Source organism: Bacillus rossius, chromosome 1 (assembly GCF_032445375.1).
Source record: "Bacillus rossius redtenbacheri isolate Brsri chromosome 1, Brsri_v3, whole genome shotgun sequence".
Taxonomy (NCBI): Eukaryota; Metazoa; Arthropoda; class Insecta; order Phasmatodea; family Bacillidae; genus Bacillus; species Bacillus rossius.
Genome location: NC_086330.1, coordinates 196,093,993 through 196,116,687, shown reverse-complemented (window position 1 = coordinate 196,116,687; position 22,695 = coordinate 196,093,993). Strand labels below are relative to the sequence as shown.

Here is a 22,695-nt window from a genome sequence, read left to right as displayed (position 1 = left end):
TGGGTTGAAGGATTAAATAATAAAACTGGACACACAGGCTTTTAAAGAAAACGAGAATGGAACTAACCATGTCTACAAAACAATAGAGAATAATGTGAAGCTCACAAGATCATAGATTGTGGTAAATCTCTGACAACTGAAATGCGGAAACGATATCATAAAATGAGTGATATTGATGCAGCTCATGATAATATTGATGACAGCTACGATGATGATGTTGATAACTTTGCGTCTGTGATAGTGACACGGATGCGTGGATTTTAAGACTAATAATAACAAATATGTAAAGAAGATGGAAGCCGTAGCACATGAGACCAATTGTTCATCGAGAGACAATCCAAATTATTGAAGAATAGGCTAAAACTTCTACTTGGTTCGCGAAATGCTGAAAATTTATACGTCCTCAAAGAAACATGAACTAAGAAATGCGAGGTTTATATAATAAAACTTACTTTTTTTGATCTGATGTGTATTAATAGGAATAAATATACAATTTAATATGAGTTTTATTAAATATCTTTCTTACATATGTACTTTCAAGCTTTTGGCATCTACAGTGTACATAAAGTATATAAAATATTTACGTACCTGGTTCTTCGTTTACCATGTATATTTTGCATTTTAAAATACGAATTTATTAAAGAAAAATGACTGAAATGTTGTGTGTTAGAAACCATAAGTCCGTCCATAACTGGTGTGATTTATAATACTGTGAAATTTTGAGGATAGTATGACCAATAGGATGTTAATATGATGATGTGACATTGGCTTGCTACTTCGCTTGAATGAAATTTAAATGTTAACTTTGTGATGAAATCTGCAAGTGCGTGCATCGCGTGTCCATTTCATATGTCGAATTTGCTTCCAAATATGCTGCCTTTTTCGTTGAGTGGGCTTCTATTTTTAAAGTAGTTTTGACTCGAGTATTATAGTAATTGGTTTTTGATTTGACTAGCGTATTATTCCATCCTGTGCATGTATATAAGCGAGTCCTATACAGCAGGTCGCTCAGTTTGTTACTGACGTTATCGGTGTAAGGATCACCTAGTTTGTTTCTTCTGGTGCATAAGTCGCGTAATTACCTGTTCTTGTGAACTCGATGGCATCTTTAACGTCTAAAACGATGAACTTTATGAATTTTGTACCATCGTCTACAGGAACTCTAACGTCAACGGCGACGAGGAAGGAGCATATCCCGAAGGCAACGAGGATGTAAACATTGGGGGAGACTTCAACAGTCGTGGTACCACCAGCAGAAGAGAATTTAATGCCGGTGGTGCTGGCTTCACAGGAAAACACGACGAACTTCGTTTCAGCCTCGATGGAGACTTCAATGGCTGGTGATTCAACAACTAAAGGACATCGGTGTTGTTACTGTGACAAGATTTTCACAAACAACAGCAATGCTCGACGACACGAAAAGAGAGAATGTGTCAAGAACCTTTATCGTAAAATGATTGTTTGTGAGAAATTGCATAAGCAGTTTGCCAGAAAAGATAATATGAAAACGCACATGAAGACATGCAAAGGTCCTGCTGTTCGGCAGAAAGTAAAGGTTTCCATTCAACAACGATGCATTGATGTTCATAAGAGTATGTCTGGAGATGGCGCAACTGCGGCAACGTCAGTATCTGGATCGGGTCTGAAAGGCTTGTCTTCATCAGCAAGGTATCCTTGCAGCTACTGCGATATGTCGTTCACTTTTTCTCATGTAGCACGAAGACATGAGAGGATTAAATGCAAGAAGAATCCATCTCGCATAAAGTTCCGCTGTGATGAGTGTCATGAATGGTTTACACGTATTGATAGTTTGTGACGGCATGTGAAAAAATGCAACGGTAAAGTCCGTGTGTCTACTGAAGAACTACCTGTAAAAATTTCGACTCCTCGCTTTAGATTGGAGAATCGTAAGCGTACAAGCAAGAAAACCAATGTGCAGCAACCGATTACTACAACGTCTGGACATGAAAATTAACCTAATACTGTGCTCGGTGCATTACAAGTGAATGATAATGGGTTCTACTTGGCGCAGTCTGCATTTCGTGGAAAATTGAAAGATTACTATTATCTAAATACGTTAGGTGAGTTAAAAGACATTTGTAATTTTCTTGATGATATCAGAGAGGACATAATCAATCAGCTTACTGATGATGTAGCAACAAACGGTCCATCAAAATATAACTTGTGGTTGGACTGTATATATGGAAAGCCGTATCCATTCGAAGACGAAGTGAGGAAGTGTGCATTCAAGACATCGGCTGCAGTAATTTACAGTTCTGACGATGTGAAGCAAACTGTTAAAAACGGTATCCAGAAACTCTGTCAAGAAGAGGAGGACTATGTCTGTAAAGGTTCTGGTTGGTCTCTGTCTAGTATAAACCGATTGGAGCTAAGAATTAGTCATTTCACGCCTATGCAGGGCTTTCGCAAGTGATCCTGTAGTAAAATATAGATTTTGTAATAAAATTTATTTTGTGAAAGAATTTGCGATGTTTTATTTACGAACCTGTCACTATTATGTTAAATTGTTGTTATATTTTTTTTTTCAGCATCCAGAATCGTACCAAGGACCTAAGACGATCTAATTAATCATTTTATTGGTTGCAACATTTATTTAATGAATTTTGAACTTTTTCCTGAATTTCTAGCATTAAAATTATGAGTTTACAAGATGGCGGACATAATGGCTTATAGGATGATGGTAGTAGAGGATTTTAAGCCTCTTTAAGAATTTTGAACATGGTTTATTGAAATTATTATTTTTTTACATAAAATTAAACATTATTGCATCGATCGAGTATCGAACCAAGGACAGGAACTGATCGAATCAGTATGTAAATAAATGAGTGATTTATTTAATGAATATTGAATTTTTTCTAGAATTTCTAGCTAAATAATTACACGATTCCAAGATGGCTGCTATAACGAAACATGCAACAGTAATAGGATCCAATATGGCGGTCATAATGTAAAGTGTAACGATAACATCGTACTCAACCGAGATGGCGGGCATAACGAAACATGCAACAATTAAATGTAATCCAAGATGGCGACCATAACGATATGTTCAACAGTGGTTTTAAGTAATAATTTATTTAATTTTTATTATTAATTCGATTAGTTATTTTTTTGAATGATTTTTAATTTTTTTCCCATTTTTCTAACATAAAAATTATGGATTTTCAAGATGGCGGACATGACATCATACTACCTGATGATATATATACTATGAACAAAGTGGTGGGAGTCAGTCTGCCTGCAGCCACCACGAGGGAAGGATCGGACGCCATTTTTTTTGCCCTCACCCGGTTCGAACCGAGGACTCAGAGCTCCATGTCGTAAATGTATGTTTTTTAAAATATTTTTATTAAAATTTTATTAATTGAGTGGCTAGCTCTAAATTCATTAAGCCGCTTTTAGGATTTTGGGTTTTTTCTAAGGCAAAACGACTTTTGAGGTTTTTCGAAATCCTAATTTTCCCTCGAAACGGGAATTTTTCCTTCGAAAACGGGAAATTTTTCCTCAAAACGGGAATTTTTGAGTCATTTTGAGTCATTTTGAAGGAATTTTAGGGAATTTTTGAGTCCAAGATGGCCGCCGATGACGTCATCCAAGATGGCCGCCGGATCCTGGATCCTGCGCCTGTCCCAGAATCGGCTATATCCATCTACTCTGCAACTAGTACTGTGTCTTCTGAAATATTATTATTGCAGAGATTTTTCATTATTTTATTATTATCAACTGGTTGGGTAAAACGGGGTACAGAAAGCAGATTTTTAAATGATTACGTATGTGCATTATTAAAAATTCTGAACATCATGTAATATGACAAATAAATACAATTGTCAGTAAAAATATGAGAATTAAAAAAAAATTCAATTATAAGCCTTCACCTTACATGTTCCTCTGTATTTGCAGTAAAACTTCACAAAAACATTGGTTTGCGGAAAATCACAATCATTGTTTGAACAACAATAACATAACACTTTTAATTTTGAGGAAGTGGTTAGTCTAATAGCATAATCTAATTATGTATAACACAACCTTGCATATGCGGTCAACCCAAATATCTGACAAAACATATGATTGTTTAATTAGCCTAATATGTCTTAGTAGGCCCGTCAGAACACAAAATAAGGTCAGAGGCTATATTCAAAACTGGCAGAAATCACATTCAAATGGCCTATAGTCATCTGTGTCTACACCAGCACATCCTTCATGGCTCCAAGAATGACACTTTAAACATTGCACCCAACTTTCGGCTGATTTTGAAGTGGAGAACTGTTCAGCGCAATACATGCAAGGAACGTCATCATCATCAGACACACGCAAAGTTACTGTTGGTATGGATTTGTTGCTGTCTTCTTTATTCTTATGTTTTTTAGAACTGTTTTGAGATTTAGACACACCAGCATTTATCCTTTTTAAAGATTTTGGTGAAGCTGACTGAATAATAATTAGTTCGTTCTTATATGGCGAGTCGGTCAGCACAGCTGCCTTGCCACGTCGTCGTCCTCTTCCTTATGCAGGTTTCTTTTGGCATGGGGAATCGGCATCACTGTAGTCGGTGGAATTGTGAAGCTACTGTTTGATGAAGCATTTCGATTGTTTTTATCAGATAGGCCTAAACGAGATTCAGTTGGTGAAGATACCAAACCAGATGTCCCAGGAATATTACCAACACTGACATTTCCATGGGACTCTGAAGGCCTTGTGTAAGCTGGGTCAGTTGTTGCAGCAGTCACTGGAATATCACCTGCACTGTCATTTCCACTCAGTTCTGAAGGCCTGGAGTTAGCTCGGTCAGTTGTTGCAGCAGTCAGTGGAATATTACCGCCAGTGTCATTTCCACTCGGTTCTGAAGGCCTGGAGTTAGCTCGGTCAGTTGTTGCAGCAGTCAGTGGAATATCACTGACAGTGTCATTTCCACTCGGTTCTGAAGGCCTGGCGTTAGCTCGGTCAGTTGTTGCAGCAGTTAGTGGAATATCACCGACAGTGTCATTTCCACTCGGTTCTGAAGGCCTGGAGTTAGCTCGGTCAGTTGTTGCAGCAGTTAGTGGAATATCACCGACAGTGTCATTTCCACTCGGTTCTGAAGGCCTGGAGTTAGCTCGGTCAGTTGTTGCAGCAGTTAGTGGAAGATCACCGTCAGTGTCATTTCCACTCGGTTCTGAAGGTCTGGGGTTAGCTCGGTCAGTTGTTGTATTTTGGGTGACTGTATAAATGTACTGTAGGTAACTCTGTATAACATTTAGTATCCATAAAAAAACTGTTTTTAATTTTAAAAGTCATTTGCACAATTGATCGAAAAGATGGTTAAAACAGGAAACTGGTTGGGCAGAACGGGGTACTACCCCGTTTTACCCATTACCTGTGTACCCTGTTTTACCCTACATGCAGGTTCTCAAGCAAAAACGACAACAGAAAATCTTAACACCCGTCAATTACATCGGTTACTATGGCACAACATAGCAAATATAATACTTTACTTGAATACAACTTACCATAAAATATATCTGCAACCACTGATTAAATATTGTATAGCCAATACACGCTAAACATTTTAGTGAAACATCATAAATTTGTAATTTCCATTATTACGCACGAAATAATACTGTGCGACACTTCATACTACCTCACTCTAGTGACGACTTGTAGAGGAGTAACTTACCAAACGTACACACAGATATCAGCACGTGTACGGAAAATAACAGTGGTACCCCGTTCGACCCAACTACCCTGTTTTACCCAACTCTCCCCTACTACTTCTAGTTCACTATATTTAACTACTTATGCTCAGCGATAACATTTTAATTTGGAACTCGATACTTGCGAGCAGGAAACGTATAACTTAGTTGGTCATGGGAAGAGTATGAAGTGACAAAATATATTCCAGTCACGTTTAAGTTTAGTCATGTAACTTCCTTATGATCAATGAAAATTATACATTAGCAGAAAGTGTCTCATTTAAGTTAAAGGCTAAAAATGACATTTCAAATTTGATATTTCCGACTTTCATCATAATGAGGGAAACTTGAAGAAGAGTTACCAAGTATCTTGGACGTATATTTACACGATGTGAGCTCTTAAAGTAATTGACTTCTGATGGCTGAATAAATGAATTAGTATTTATCTCTGGTCGAAATCGAGGTAACTGGAGGGAAGAGAGTTAAAGCGGTGAGAATGGTGACCTAATGACCTGGTGAAGGAAATGGAGCACCCCGAGAAAACCCACTTCATACGGAATCATTTGTCACGTTTACCACTAGTGAAAAACCCATGTTGACCCCGCCCAGGATTCAACCCGAATCGCTTTACTAAGAGGCGAGTGGTCATTTATCTTGGCGTTTTCCTTCTGTCACCAATATTTTTAAGATTCGGCATATCATGCCATGTTGAAGTTAAGTTGACTTTGAAGTCAGACTCATGTTCTTCTTAAAACAGTTTCCAAACGGGAAATTCTCAAAACTATACATAATTTATAAATTTATATTTTAAAGCATTTTAATGATAACCATCAGCAGAATTTCAATAGAAAGGAAATAAAAAAATCTAATTTCAAGGAATAACTTTATAATTGGCTTGAAATTGGAAGGAGGGGTGAGGGTGGGTAGAAAAACATTAAGTATTACTGTTCCAAATACAAGCAGCCAAGAACAAACACGAGGCAATGGATGCTAAACGAAGCAAATGATGCTTGTATATGACCGAAACTCAAATGATAAAAAAGTTACTAAATATGAGTCTGATTATATTTTATGCTACAAACCGTCCCCTTTAAACTCTCATTTTTTGATAAAAATCTGATACACATTGTGCATTCTCACTTAAACTCAGCTGACCACAAAGCTTTGACTTCACCACTTAAGACAAGCTTGTTGAAAGTTAAAATTATTTCTGATTTTCATGTTACTTGATACAAGTTTATTATTAATAAATAAATTTAATTCAAACTTAATAATGTTGCTAGCCTGCAATATTAAATTGGCTTGTTGGAGGATTGTCTTTCAAGCCTAAAAACCTCATTACAAACGGCAATTAACTCGGCATCAACCACCAACTTCGATATTTATTGTTTTGCTCATTGCAATATTGTTAACGATTTAATGGTAAATTGTAGGCCTTTGCTATACCAAGCTGAGAAAAATAAAATTTCGCTCAGTTACTATGATGCAATCAAAGAATATATATGAATCATTGCTTACTTTTTACAAACAAAATACAACGCGAGGCGCATCTCCGATACAAACTTTGCAAAAACATAAATTAAAATGGTTATATAATCAAAATTCCATAAAATTTTCGTTTAAATTTATGGTTTAAGAACACAGTGATATAACAAGGCACGGGGAGCCATAACTTAAAATTGCCTAGCTTAATTCGGCAAGTTTCAGTAAGCTAAGCCAAATGTATGCTTGAAATTATCTTGTATTAACATTGCTGGGGAGAGTTTACTTCTGCAAATCAACTGCAAGGCTAGCCTTATCTGCGTTTAGCCCCCACTTTATAAATGACAGTTTTTGAAAAAATAAGCATATATACTTTCTTTAGTGGTTTTGGCTTAACTTCTCGTCGACAGCTGTTAGAGAAAGAATCGTTCATCGCATACTGTTCGGAACCATCTCATTATTTGCTTTGCGTGTTTTCAGGAAACAAATGAGACCCAAAATCAGGAGAATTAGACCGGTTTTAACCCAAGACTTCTTGGATGTGACCCAAGTGTCTTGCCACTGGACGATCCCGCTCTACTAACTTCTAGCAGCAGTGCAGGAAGCCAGTACTCACAGGTTGTGAAGGACGACCGCCATCATGTTGTCTGGCCGCTGGAAAGCTATGGCCTCCAGGTTAGTGGTCTGTGTCAGCACGGACTTGACATGGTGCGAGCCGGGCACCACAAACTTGCTGAAGTGTGCGATGGCGTAGAACATAGGCTGCTTGTAGATCTCCCCGGCATTCTTGTTGGTGATAATGGGCGCGTCAGCTGAGTTTCCGAACCAGCTAGGACCACCCTTCTCGTCTAGTGCCAGGTTCCACTCGATCCAGCCATTGCTCCAGTAGGACAGGTCCTGCAACCCAAACGTCAACAGTGTTCGGCAATCTATCTGCGAACAAACCCTACTCTTTGATTTGCATTACATCCAGTAGGCCAGGTCCTACCACCCACAGTTCAGTAACATTTACCAGATAAGTTTATGACAATGTTACAATATTAAACATTTCCTAATATTTTCGGGGGCAAAGCCGTGAGTGGTTGCTTGTTTTAAAATAAATATAATTGTTAGGTGTGAATCGATAGTTAATATGTTTGAATAGCTGATATGGGATGAGACGGTGAATCTGCGCAGAATGTGCAAACATAATACGTTGAAACATCAAGTAATGACATGCAATATTGAGGACGTTATTAGTATAGCCAAGTAGTACCAGCTAGCAATAAATAAGAATAAAGTTAGAGCAACGAGAGTTTTCCCTTAGGTTATTAGTAGATAGGTACCTGCAAAATTCACATTGTTAATTTGAGAGGCTGTAATGTACTTGTACTACATTTTAATTGGTCTATATTTAGTTTAGACACGCCCCGAAGGTAAAATTAGGCAGCAGCCAATTGACAATATACGTGAACTTATGTCCATTTCACGATGACGCGTAAGTAGTATAGTTTGGGGGTTCCGGAAACTGGCTTCTGGCTGTGGTGTCTGTGGTGTTTTCCGCCATCTTGGATTGTGACGTCACGTCGGCCATCTTGGATGGTTGTGACCTTGACCTTTGACCTTGACCTTGACCCCGGCGGCCATTTTGGATCCGCCATATTGGATCCGCCATTTTGGATGACGTCATTGTGTTCTAGAAAATTCCGGCATTGTGTTATCCGCCATTTTGAATGATGACGTCACCATTGCAGTTTCCGTTACGGCCGCCATCTTTAACTTTTTTATTTACTATCCGATTTTAATGAAATTTTTTAAAAAATTATAAAAAAATTCAAATAATAAAATTTTAATAAAAAATATTTAAAAAATATACTTTTACGACACGGAGTTCGGAGTCCTTGGTTCGAACCCGGTGAGGGCAAAAAAAATAAAAAATGGCGACCGATCCTTCCCCCGTGGTGGGTGCTAGCAGACTGACTCCCACCACTTTTTTTCAAAGCATATATATCGTCATCTAGTATGATGTCATGTACGCCATCTTGTCTTTGATGCTGGAAGCCATCATCATCATCATTGTATCGTCGGCTAGAGTGCGCTGACGCCATGTTAGTTTAGTTATTATCCGCTAGAGTGCAGTAATCATTTATTACTGTGACACCCGCCATCTTGTCATTTGGCCGCCATCTTGGAATCGTGTAATTATTTAGCTAGGAATTCGGGAAAAATTCCAAAATTCATTAAATAAATCACTCATATTGATTCGATCGATTTCCGTCCTCGGTTCGATACCCGATCGATGCAATAATGTTAAATTTTATGAAAAAATAATAATTTCAATAAACCATGTTAAACTTTCGTAAAGAGACTCTAAATCCTCTACGACCATCATCCTATCAGACATCAAGACTACCATATTGTAAATTCGTAATTTTAATGCTAGAGATTCGGGAAAAAGTTCAAAATTCATTAAATAAATTAGTAATCTATATACTGATTGATTGGATCGACTAAGGTCGTTGGTTAGATCCCTGGACGATACAAAACAACATTAATATTTTAAAAAAGTACCACTAAAGTGGCAGGTTTGAGAAAATAAAAAACACCGCAAGTTCTTTTAAAAATATACTTTTATTGCCTACATACTACACTACTACAAGTACAAAAAAATACACAGACAAATTACTAAAGTTTTGTGGATTTCTCGATTGAAACAGTCTTCTTATTGTACGGACTAAGCCTTTTACATGACTTTAAATGTCTATCCGATCCAGTCATCACCGCAGCCAGAGATGGACTGAAGTTCATATCACTTATATAGTCTCATTAGCCGGTACAACACATGAGCCGAAACAATAACCATGTTCATTAAACGTGAACTAAACTTTCTCGGAGCATTTTTTATAATGATGATGTAAGCTGTCGAGACGTGAAATTAGTTTATTACATTTTATACACTGAAACAGTATTCTTTGAGCATTATTCTGACAGCTGCTTCTTTCATGTCTGCGCGCATTTGAAGTTCTAGTAAATGATGCGTCACAATATTTGCATTGATGCGATGCACGCTCTTCATGAATTGGAAGTCTGGAATGCAGATGGTGAAACTTCAGCTGATGATGGAACAGCACGTATCGTTGTCTCCTCTGCAGTCGGTATCGGGATCTCCACCGCTGTCGTGGTCTCCTCTGCATCCGGTATCGGAATCTCCGACTCCATCATCGTTGCTGTCATCGAGGTCCCTGCTGCTGTCGGTAAACAGTCTATCCCGGTCGACATAACTAAATCTCACGAAACTTAATGGAGAGAGCACGTCCGTACTGCACCGCGGCCAGAGGTGAACAGCGGGTCCAGTCGTCTGAACCTCGCTTATATACCCGTGGTCTTCTGGTATACTACATGAGTCAAAATATTGTCTGTATTTAAATTTTTTTATTAGGTACCTAAAAATTGTAGAAATAAAAACACACGAGTTCAAGTTTTACACATTTATTTATAAAGAGTACACAAATACATATTAGGTTAAGGAATCAAGCAGTTTCACAAGCAATGTCTTTAATGCCGCACGAACTGACTCGTCGACTCCGGTTCCAACTGGTTCGTTGACTCCGGTTCCAACTGGTTCGCCGGTCACGCGATCAGGAACACAGGTTTCCAGCTGGTCATCTTCTGCGACGTCGACAACTCCGACAAGACATGGTTGGTGACGTCTGTGATCACGTCTACGCCTGGGCTTAGACTCAGTGCTAGTTGGGACAGATTCACTGCCTGAACTGCGACGACGAGATGCACGTCGTTTGGAAATCTGCGTAGAAGCATCACAGGTCGCAACAGGTTGCAACACGTCCATGTTTGGTGTTGCACATGCAGACGAGGCGACTACCTCAGCGATGCTAGCAGGAAGGATTGTGTGTGGTCTCATGTGATAGACGGCACAGTTTCCAGGTTCGCAACAATCTACCAGCTGCTGAGTCGGTTCGGAGGACACAGGAAAGTGCGCAAACCGACAATGCTGAGTGCCTCCATCACAGGTTTCTGTATATGTACGTAGATACCCGGAATCCCAGTAGCTGTACTCGACACTGCTGAAGCTAGGTCTTGCGCTCACGTACACGTTAGCAGGATGAAACGTAAACATCTTCTTGCAGGTCGAACGTCAACTGAAGGCACGTACGGATGTACACCATTTATATATGCAGGCTCCTACTAACACTGTGTGTGCCATTTCTGCATTAACTGCGAGTTTGTACAGGCACAGACACGATCAAACTTGTCACGTGACTGCACGTCATATATTGCACTAAGCTTGCGCAGGGAAGGACAGCCGTAGTCGGTCTGTAGGTCTACAATTACAACTGACGCATCACACAACTTGCTCAGCCATTTCTTCTGTTCAGGTCCGACAACGTAGATTATTTCGTTTTGAACTAGTAAATCTTCAATAGTGTTTTTCACTTGGTGGTACGGAATTTTTCCTTCGTCCCACTCTAGTCCGTGATAATATTTACATAGCCATTCATTCGACCGTTTACTTTTTTCGTCTAGTAGTTTCCACGGATACGGAGGTCGGAAGCTGCGGGTTCGAGTCTTGTCTCCGGAAGTGACGCTAATTTCCTTGAGCACGAATCCATTTTGACTCTGGAAACCTTGCAGGTTGCAGTACATCTTGTCGCTAGCAACGGTTGGTCGTAACTAAATTAATATCGAAAACGAAACGGTATTTATGTCAGAATTTTCACAAGTTTGTCTCTACAATTGTACGATGCAAGCCGATCGTGAAGTATCAGACAAAAAGCATAGGTGTTTGGTGGAATATTTCCGCTAGTCGTTATCTCGATCCTACAGTCGATGATGTTTGAATTTATTCGATCATCCTGTTTGGAAATGTCAAACACCATTAACGGAGCCTTGTTCTTGAAACTGTCAGGACTCAGTATCGGTGACTGTCTCCGCCCATAGTAAGCTTGATGAAACTTGGCGTACATTTGATATGCTAGAAGATATCTTCCACTTTCAAAATCCATGTTCATGTCAACGTACGGATAACTTTCGCTGTTTAAAAATATTTTTACATTGCGTATTTGACAGTTATCGAATACGGAGCGACTTACTCCTGCATTGAGCTGTCTTCCGGTCTGAAGCCCAACGATGATGTATCTTGGTTTTTCCGTAGCGAAGCTGGACTTTACTATCCAATTGATACGCTGACTATGAGGCAAGCCAGGATAAGTTTCCAGGCTCCAGGATCGGAATGGCACATCGAAGTTCTTGCCATTTTCTATGTTCTTCAACATCTTGACTCGTTCAACGGTGCTCACTTGGATGTGGGGCAGCATCCACTCGATAGACTGTTGTGTTAGCGAGACATCTTGAGGGTTTTCTGCAGCGGCGACAATTGCATTAATGTGCGTGTTGGCTAGAAGTAGTACGAGCTCTTGTTTCGAATTAATGATTATATGCTTGTAGTCCTCAGCGAATCCGAGAAGCATGGACAGAGGAACACAAACTTCGAACTTCCCTTCGGCATAAACCGGAAGCTTATATTCATCCTCGAGAGCCCAACCGGCCATCTTTGCAGCAGACAGTTCATTTGGCGTGAGCGAAAGGTAATTTTTCATAGCAGATGTTATGCCTACATCTCTCGTCTGGTCTACCTCGACGCCATTGAGTACATATGTAATGCGCTCGATTAGGTGAAGAATACCATTGCAGGATATTGATGTCGTTGTCGGGTGCGTACCATCCGCTTTTGTAAGCGTGCCTCTTATACGTAGAAATGACTGCGAAGGTAAAGTACAAATATCTTGGTGTTGTACTGCAATGCGTACTTCCGATGGTAGTGCGTACGGTCCGAGCAGGAAAGGCTGGTACTCGTGCAATTCCATTTTCGTAATGCTGTCATCAAAAATGACCGGATCTTCCACCTTGAGGATTTCGTCTTCCATATTTATTCGGCACTTGTCCAATACTGAGAAGATACTTTATGTTGTCAGGTGTTAATGCACCGATGTCTGGTAGAGAACTGTTCTTAGTCACGACTACGATTTCTTTTATAACTGTTCGGTGTTACGAACTTTATGCCCATCGCTTCAAGTGCAGACGTAATGTAATTTCTTCGTCTTGAAAATTCACCAATCGTCCTCGCTGGTCAACGATTTGGACAACGACTTCGTGTGCGCACTTCACGACGACTGGAACGTAAATGATACTTTGCGGTACTTCTACCAGTTTATATCCTGGCGGGACCATCGGCGAAAACTCGTGCAGCATGTTGCTTAGTCTTCCGTTGAGATACGTTCCACTTGCCAAATTACAGTTTATTCTTATGACATTCACAGGCAAAATGTTTACTGCGCGCGTAGATTCGTACGTTCTTCCTGTATCATACAACTTTGATTCGAATCCGAGCATCGTACCTATGGTGCCAGGTTTCGTAAAGTCGACATTTTCACTGCATGTTAGAATACTTTTTTGAGTGTTTGGATTTCCACGCAGTTGAAAGTCTACATCCTGTGGTAACATATCCCTGATGTACTTTGCAATGTCATCAATTTCGTAAGAGCCGACAGGTAACTGTATTTCATGAGCGGTCCCATCGCTTTTCAGGAAGCAGATCTTGCAATTTTCTTCGTCAATGTTCGGTATGGCATTATACGTATGAAAATCTACGAGACCGATACACCATTCTCCGTCTAAATACAGAGGCGGGAAATGAACCGCCCGCAGCTCAGATGCGTGACCTGTCAATGTAAGTGTTATCGACATGACTAATAAATTATCGTCACTGCACAACCTTTAAGTAACAATTTTTATTTGTCAGCTAATTTTTGTTTGTTAAAAAGCGAAGACACAAGTGTCCGCAGTTTGTTTGATTAGGCCTCTGTTCCGTTTCGTAATTGTTAAACAACGTAGTTGACCGGCCCAGGTACTGTCGCAGTTCAGGCGGAGGCCGTAAATTTCCAAAACTGTCGTAGTACTCGGCCATTTTTCCAGACTTTATGTACGCCACCCAGTGCGTGCCGCGACCCGCCGACGTGTCTAAATTAATTATGACGCGCTCACGTGTCTTTGGCTTGCTGGGCAAAGTGTCTCGCATAAACACGCCGCGGAAATTTGGTATTTTAAGTTTGCGTGCGTACTTTATTAAATCTACGTTGGTGAGCGGACGTTTCGGCAAAGAACTTAGGATATTCTCTTTACTCGTTTCTCTTTCATGCCTCGACCTGTCTTGTGAGGTCGTAAGTACAGTCCTGCACCGTTTTTTTTTACCGATGGCAATGGCTTCCATGCTGGCATTGTGTCGCTGTGCTTCTTTTAACTGCTTGCGTTCATTCTTCGAAGTGTTGACTGCCCGCACTATACCGCTCGTTGCACCGATGAGGCCGCCGAGAGCACCCAATGCAGGCAAAAGCAAAGGAATAAATCCTCCTATAATCTTCTTGTCGAAGGTCTGTAATTTTTGCTTGGCTTTTTGCACGCCTGCACCAGCCTTGCGTTTGGTCTTGCGTGAGTTAGTCTTTGACTTGATGGAGCTGGCTCGTTGAGCGCCCAGTCCTAATTTCGTCTTTGCCTTCATGATTTTGAAAACGCCCCACGCTGCGATTTTCTCTCCTAGTCCCGCGTTCGACGATTTACTTATATCTTCGGCTTCCTGTGCCAATATCTGATCTGCTCTGTGCCTAGATTCCAGATCCTTGCTTAATGAATATGTGATATCGTGCTGCTTGCACTTTTCGTCCAGAGAATTAATGCCCACGTCACCTCGAGCTAACCTTTTCGCTAGTTTAGTCCCGGGGCCGCAAAATCTGTAGCCGGGAATGTGTAGCTCGAATGGTAGGTTGTTTATCAGCGAGTTTACGAGTCCCGCACCGATGTGTTTTTTGTTCTTACCTCTTCGAGTCATTACGCACAACTGACCAGAAAGTATAAATACGCTTCTTTTATACAATTACTTTAGTACAATGCAGGTCGTCAAGCAAGACGTGTGTTTGCCCGTGCGCATTACGCAAGACGATGTATTTAGTGCGCGTGAATCACGACATGGCTTACTGTTGCCTTCTGCCGTACGATGCATAATGGCGGGTCCGTCCAACTGCGATAAAACGTGTGTTTTACTGAGTTTACTGGAGGAGCCAAATGGTCTTCGGTTCGAGAACGTCTACTTGTATTCCAAGTCGTTGCAACAGCCAAAGTACCGGCGCCTAGCTACTGTTCTACGCTCGGTGGATGGTGTGGAGTATTTTCCGTTTAGCGATAATACCGATGCTGTACCTCCAAACGAAGCAAAGCCTAATTCCGTGTTTGTTTTTGACGATGTAATGTACGAGAAACAAGGCATAATACAAGAGTACTTTTCCATGGGCAGACACGCCAAGGTAGACTGTGTTTACCTGTGTCAGACGTACAGTCGTATTCCAAAACATCTCCTACGAGACAACGCGAATGTCATAGTTTTGTTTCGCATGGACGAACTTAATTTACGTCACGCTTATGACGATCACGTAAACACCGATATGACATTCCAGGAATTCAAAGACATGTGCTCCTTGTGTTGGAAAGAAGAACACGGATTCCTAGTCATAGTCAAAGACTGGCCTCTATATAAGGGCAGGTACAGACGAGGTTTAGATCAGTTTATTGTCAAACATGAGTCATAGCATTTCAAAATTCGGTCGTAGCAGTCGAGACTTACGTACTGCTCTCAAGTCTCATGACGGCGATATCCGCAAATACATTTCGCTACTGGCTCAAAAAGTAGACAGTGTGAAAAAGGAATTACTAGAGTATCTCGTTGCCATCGACCAGCGTGTGGAAGCCTCGGATTCTCGCATTCGCGACATGATTGAAGTATCGAATGCACAAAGACGGGACGATCTGAGGACTTTTCAAGTAGTCTGAAAGCATCACTATCTCACTTGTCAACAAATTCAGATTCAGCCAAACACAAGAAAGAAGTTTCTGCGAACGAATAAAAAAGTATAAAAAGAGGTCTTGCAATAAGTTTTCAGCCAGTGCAATGTCGGACCTGGCCAGTGACCTTCATCGAGCTATACAGTCTGTTCGTGAAAAATATATACTTGCTAGACGAACCAGACTTGCACATGAGATGGCAAATGAGGAGATATTTAAACCAATCACTAGTCGTCTCGACGAACTTAAAAACAAGGAAGAACCGGCCATCATTGTGAAGACAGAAGTTGAAGATGAAATGCCAACTGTAAAGAAGAGAAAGTATGAACCAGATCGAGAAGAAGAGGACTTAACAAGTACAGAGTCCATGCACAAGAAAAAAATACCGAAAAAGGGACATCAAATTAATGCAATGGTCCGACCATACCTGATAACGTTTACGAGCCGGAATAATGACACGACCTACGGAGTGTACAGAAAACATAATAAATGGTTCCTCGGTGCTAAAGAAATAGACTTTCTACCAGGAAATATCGTGCGCGTAGCAGAGTTCAAAACGCGCGGGACTCCGGGTCTGTACGAATTGCTGTTTCGCAGGGAACCTAAAGGATATTCTCACAACGACTTACAAGAGTACAAAAAACTGCTAGAGCTAACCAATGCACATTTTCGCGATAACGATGCAGATAGTGGTGTATATAAAGACGTAGATCATGAAAAAATGGTCATTCTCGCTAATCTCTTCAGTGAACTAACAATACATGGAGAAGGTTTAAAAAAGCTAGAAAGTGGTCAGATATTTGACTATGTATATTGGGACGACCCCAATGAATTAGTTGATCGCCTTAGAATTCTACATGCTTCGCTTAGCGTAGAAAACTATTCGCACATCAACGAAATAGTCTCCATACTTGAAGAGCTGAGGAAAGCCGGCTACATACAATGAGTCGAACCGGAATCGCTCGCGAACTTCATGCTCCTGCTAGACGAAAATACCTTCGTCGCAAAGTCATAGTTCGTGGAATTGATGATTTATTCCAGGCGGACCTTGTTGAGATGATACCGTATTCCCGATTGAATACAGGTTTCAAGTACATGTTGACAGTCATCGATGTTTATAGCAAGTTCGCTTGGGCTAGACCTGTAAAATCAAAGACTGCAACTGACGTAGACAAGACCATGAACAATATTTTGCGTGATGGACGTGTACCGTCGCACCTGCAAACGGACCTCGGGAAAGAATTCTACAATGCAACCTTCAAGGCTTTGATGAAGAAGTATGGCATCAAACACTACTCTACATTTAGTAACGTCAAGGCCTCCGTTGTCGAAAGGTTTAACAGAACTTTGCGTTCCAAGGTGTGGCGGCAGTTCACGGCTAACGGAAATTACAAGTGGCTTGACATCTTGCCGAAACTAATAAGCGAGTATAATTCCACGGTGCATTCTACCACGAAAATGAAGCCAAAGGACGTAACGGACAATCGCCTGCTTCAAACAGTGTTTTCCAACACGAAGAAGAAAGATCCACGAAAGCGTAAAGCTAACGTCGGTGACATTGTGCGAATCTCCAAGCAGAAAGGTATCTTCGAGAAAGGTTTCACTACAAACTGGAGTCCCGAACTTTTCCGTGTGACACATGTTCGTGAATCAGAGCCTAGGACCTACTACCTCGAATATTTGGATCACAAACCTATCCATGGAGGCTTCTATGCCGAAGAGATTCAGCCTACGTTGTATCCCGATACGTACTTGGTGGAGAAGATTATAAAACGAAGAAATGGACGGTCCCACGTCAAGTGGTGGGGCTTTCCACCTCGCTTTAATTCGTAGGTGGCTGATGCGGAAATCGAGAAATCCACAAAACTTTAGTAATTTGTCTGTGTATTTTTTTGTACTTGTAGTAGTGTAGTATGTATGTAATAAAAGTATATTTTTAAAAGAACTTGCGGTGTTTTTTATTTTCTCAAACCTGCCACTTTAGTGGTATTTTTTTAAAATATTAATGTTGTTTTGTATCGTCCAGGGATCTAACCAACGACCTTAGTCGATCCAATCAATCAGTATATAGATTACTAATTTATTTAATGAATTTTGAACTTTTTCCCGAATCTCTAGCATTAAAATTACGAATTTACAATATGGTAGTCTTGATGTCTGATAGGATGATGGTCGTAGAGGATTTAGAGTCTCTTTACGAAAGTTTAACATGGTTTATTGAAATTATTATTTTTTCATAAAATTTAACATTATTGCATCGATCGGGTATCGAACCGAGGACGGAAATCGATCGAATCAATATGAGTGATTTATTTAATGAATTTTGGAATTTTTCCCGAATTCCTAGCTAAATAATTACACGATTCCAAGATGGCGGCCAAATGACAAGATGGCGGGTGTCACAGTAATAAATGATTACTGCACTCTAGCGGATAATAACTAAACTAACATGGCGTCAGCGCACTCTAGCCGACGATACAATGATGATGATGATGGCTTCCAGCATCAAAGACAAGATGGCGTACATGACATCATACTAGATGACGATATATATGCTTTGAAAAAAAGTGGTGGGAGTCAGTCTGCTAGCACCCACCACGGGGGAAGGATCGGTCGCCATTTTTTATTTTTTTTGCCCTCACCGGGTTCGAACCAAGGACTCCGAACTCCGTGTCGTAAAAGTATATTTTTTAAATATTTTTTATTAAAATTTTATTATTTGAATTTTTTTATAATTTTTTAAAAAAATTTCATTAAAATCGGATAGTAAATAAAAAAGTTAAAGATGGCGGCCGTAACGGAAACTGCAATGGTGACGTCATCATTCAAAATGGCGGATAACACATGCCGGAATTTTCTAGAACACAATGACGTCATCCAAAATGGCGTATCCAAGATGGCGGATCCAAAATGGCCGCCGGGGTCAAGGTCAAGGTCAAAGGTCAAGGTCACAACCATCCAAGATGGCCGACGTGACGTCACAATCCAAGATGGCGGAAAACACCACAGACACCACAGCCAGAAGCCAGTTTCCGGAACCCCCAAACTATACTACTACTCGCGTAAACATAAAAACGGGACGGATTACGGAACCGCAAGATATTTACGTTTCACTATCCATCCACCGAATCCACAGTGCAAGTAAACGTAACAAATAGCAACAATTGAGACTGAATACAATAGTAATAAAAAATGGGTGCGTGTACTTATGTACGAGCGTGAGAAGTTATATTTCTTTGGCATCAATAAAAAAGTAGTTTTTATTTGCATTAAATAATTAAATACAATAAAAAATTAAAAGGGCTGGAAAAAGATAGTCAACACAGTCAATAAAATTCAGTATAATTTGAAAAATTAAATAACAAATATTTAGAGAAAAATAAATATATATGACATAAATTTTACTTAAAATTATAAGATTCTTAATTTTAAATATTTATTTTTGATTATTTGATATTTTAAAAGAAAATAAATCATTTTGTTAATAAATTCCAAAATTTAATTTAAGTTGATTCATTTTTTAAATATTTATAATTTTCTTAAATTATTATTCACTTTTATTTTTTATCAAGAAGTTTTCATTTAATTTGTTTATTTATTTTTAAAAATATTTATTATTTATTCAATTTAATAATAAATATTAAAAATTAATATTTTATTTTGTTGTTCGATTTTAATTTTTATCACAAATTTTTTATTAAATGTTTTATTAAATTTATTTCTTTATTTAGTAAATATTAAATAAGAAATAATAAATATTTAACATTAATAATTTAATAGTGTTTAGTATTAATTATATTAAATGATAATATTTTAATTTATATCAATAAATAATACATACGGATATTTAACCTCAATTATATTGAAGCACTTGAAAAAGTATATAAGCACAATTTGTTTACTAATATTTACGAATAGTAAATAATATTAATCAAAATATTCAATTTAAAACACTACTGAATATAATTTATTAGCACATATATAATTCGCACTTGTATGAAACTAAAACACGTGTTGTGAATGTAGAAACTAGAAACATGTGGATAAATATTATAAATATGAAAACATTGATCAGAGGCGACGAGCGTGTCAACATGCGCGACTAATAGAGGTTCTATTTCTATTTTGTTGGTAGCTTTTTTCGAGACTTAATGAGCGGTTTAGCGGGCAGCTTTAACCTGTTAATTTTGTGTTACAGTGATGCGCGCGCATCTTAAAATTTCACTCTCATAATTTTTTTCATAACGCGCCTAAAGAAGTATAACTTTAAAAAAAAGTAAAAAAAAGATACCTACCGTCGAGTTTTGAACCACGGTCCTTCAGCATATTGACCACGCAGTATAACCACTGCTCTGACAGAAGGTAACGAGGAAAATGTAAATTATATTTGACATAATACCAAAATAAGTTTTTTTTAAATGTTGGAATTTACTCTTTACTATGACTATTTTAGTTTACCAAAATAAATTCCATGGTAATTTCAGTATCATAAAGTTTAATTTGGCACACCAATACGTTTGGTATGTCCCCTAATGTGGGTTTATGTTCATACACGTGGGTCCGCCATCTTCCCGTGAAAATGTCGTTACATAGTGCGCGCGCAGCTTCAACCTGTTAATTTTGTGTTACAGTGATGCGTGCGCATCTTAAAATTTCACTCTCATCATTTTTTTCATAACGCGCCTAAAGAAGTATAACTTAAAAAAAAAGTAAAAAAAGATACCTACCGTCGATTTTTTAACCACGGTCCTTCAGCATTTTGACCGCACAGTATAACCACTGCTCTGACAGAAGGTAACGAGGAAAATGTAAATTATATTTGACATAATACCTGTCATGAATATAGACCAGTGTGTCAAGATGGCCGGACTATGTAAACACAGTCAAGTAGTCGCTCGTGTTATTGTATGCATATTGTAGTCAGTTGACGAATAAATTAATTGCAAACAATCTCTCCGAATTGTCAATTTATTCATTTGCTAATGAATACATGGTGCCGAAACCCGGGACTGAGTTATGAAGAGTTAAACGAACATACAACTAACGTTAACAGTTAATAAGAAATCGTCATGGCCACGGAGTCGGGGGTAAGCTTAAAACCACCCAAACCATTAGTAATTACAGAACAAGGTATGGCGAATGCGTGGAAATTATGGAGTCAACAGTTTGAATGGTATTCTGTCGCAACTAACCTCATGAAAAAAAGTCCGGAAGTACAAGTTGCCACCTTCATGACAATAATAGGCCCGGATGCAGCTAATATATATAATACCTTCTCACTCACACAGGCAGAAGAAATAAATTTAACAGAGATCAAAACAAAATTTGATGCATATTTCTCTCCTAAATCGAACATAACCTACGAACGGTATATCTTCAACAAGATTGTTCAAATGGACAACCAGCCCTTTGACGATTTCCTGACTTCTGTCATAAATCAAGGGAAAAAATGTGACTTCCAGGAATTGACAAATAGCCTTTTGAGGGATAAAATAGTGGTGGGCATTTACAGGGATTCTGTACGTGAACGACTGCTAGCTGAAGAAAAGCTAACCTTTGACCAGGCAGTAAAAATTTGCAGAGCTGCAGAACTAACTAAACATCAATTACTAACGATGAAGACGGATAATGCACCAGCAGTTGAAGCCATCCGCATGGACAGACATAGAAAAGGAAGGCCTTCATCAAGAGGAACAGAAAGGAATCGGTCACCACCGTTTGAGTGTTCCAGGTGCGGCACTTCCCATCAAAGGAGATCATTTCCGGCATTTGGGAAGTCTTGCAGAAAATGCGAGAAACCAGGGCACGTTGCACACATGTGCAAGTCCAGGCAAGTTACAACACTCACAAGTGTGAATTCACAAGTAGAACAGCAGCAGAACACCGGCCAATTAGAAGACTCGGAGGAAGTGTTTCTAGTGTCATGTTTGGCCAGGTCCGAAGCAGAGTTTGACTGGATGGAAACACTGACCCTACAAAATAAATACAAGGTAAACTTCAAGCTAGACACTGGCGCACAGTGCAATGTCATAACTGATTCCATTGCTCACAAATGTAAGCTGGAAATTGTCCCATCAAAAACCAAGTGCCTCTTGTCCTTTAGTAAAGACGCAGTGGCAGTGCTGGGTGAAGCACACTCAACAGTAATAACTAGCAGAAAGAGAGTAGCAGTGATCAAGTTTCTGATTGTCGAGAAAGGACACCAATGTGTACTTGGAAGGAAAACATGTGAAAGCTTACAGTTTGTTAAACGCATGGAAATTGTGGACACATGTGATGAATTATTTGAGGGTATAGGGCGCTTGAAGGGTTTTGTTTACGATATAGACTTAGTAGACCAACCTAACCTCAAAATACACCCACCTCGGAAAGTACCCTATCCTATAAGGGACAAGGTCAAAGACGAGCTTGACAGTATGGTAAACAGCAACATCATCACACCCATTACTGAACCTACCCCGGCGGTCTCGCCCATGGTTGTTGTACGCAAGGAAGGTCAAGTTAGAATATGCATTGATCCCTCTGACATAAACAAAAACCTGAAAAGATGGCATTTCCTACTCCAGACGCTGGAGGAAATTGCGACTCGCTTAAATAAATCCAAATACTTTACACTATTAGATTGTAGAAAAGGATT

At 39.4% G+C, this 22,695-nt stretch overlaps 1 protein-coding gene across 1 annotated transcript in view; it reads right to left on the bottom strand.

The window, feature by feature from the left end:
• Positions 1-22,695, bottom strand: part of LOC134527206 (lysosomal acid glucosylceramidase-like) — a 409,619-nt gene that overhangs the window by 12,663 nt on the left and 374,261 nt on the right. Inside the window, exon 9 of the mRNA XM_063359670.1 lies at positions 7,786-8,066. Coding sequence (XP_063215740.1) covers positions 7,786-8,066 — 281 coding nt within the window. The remainder of the gene's footprint in view (positions 1-7,785; positions 8,067-22,695) is intronic.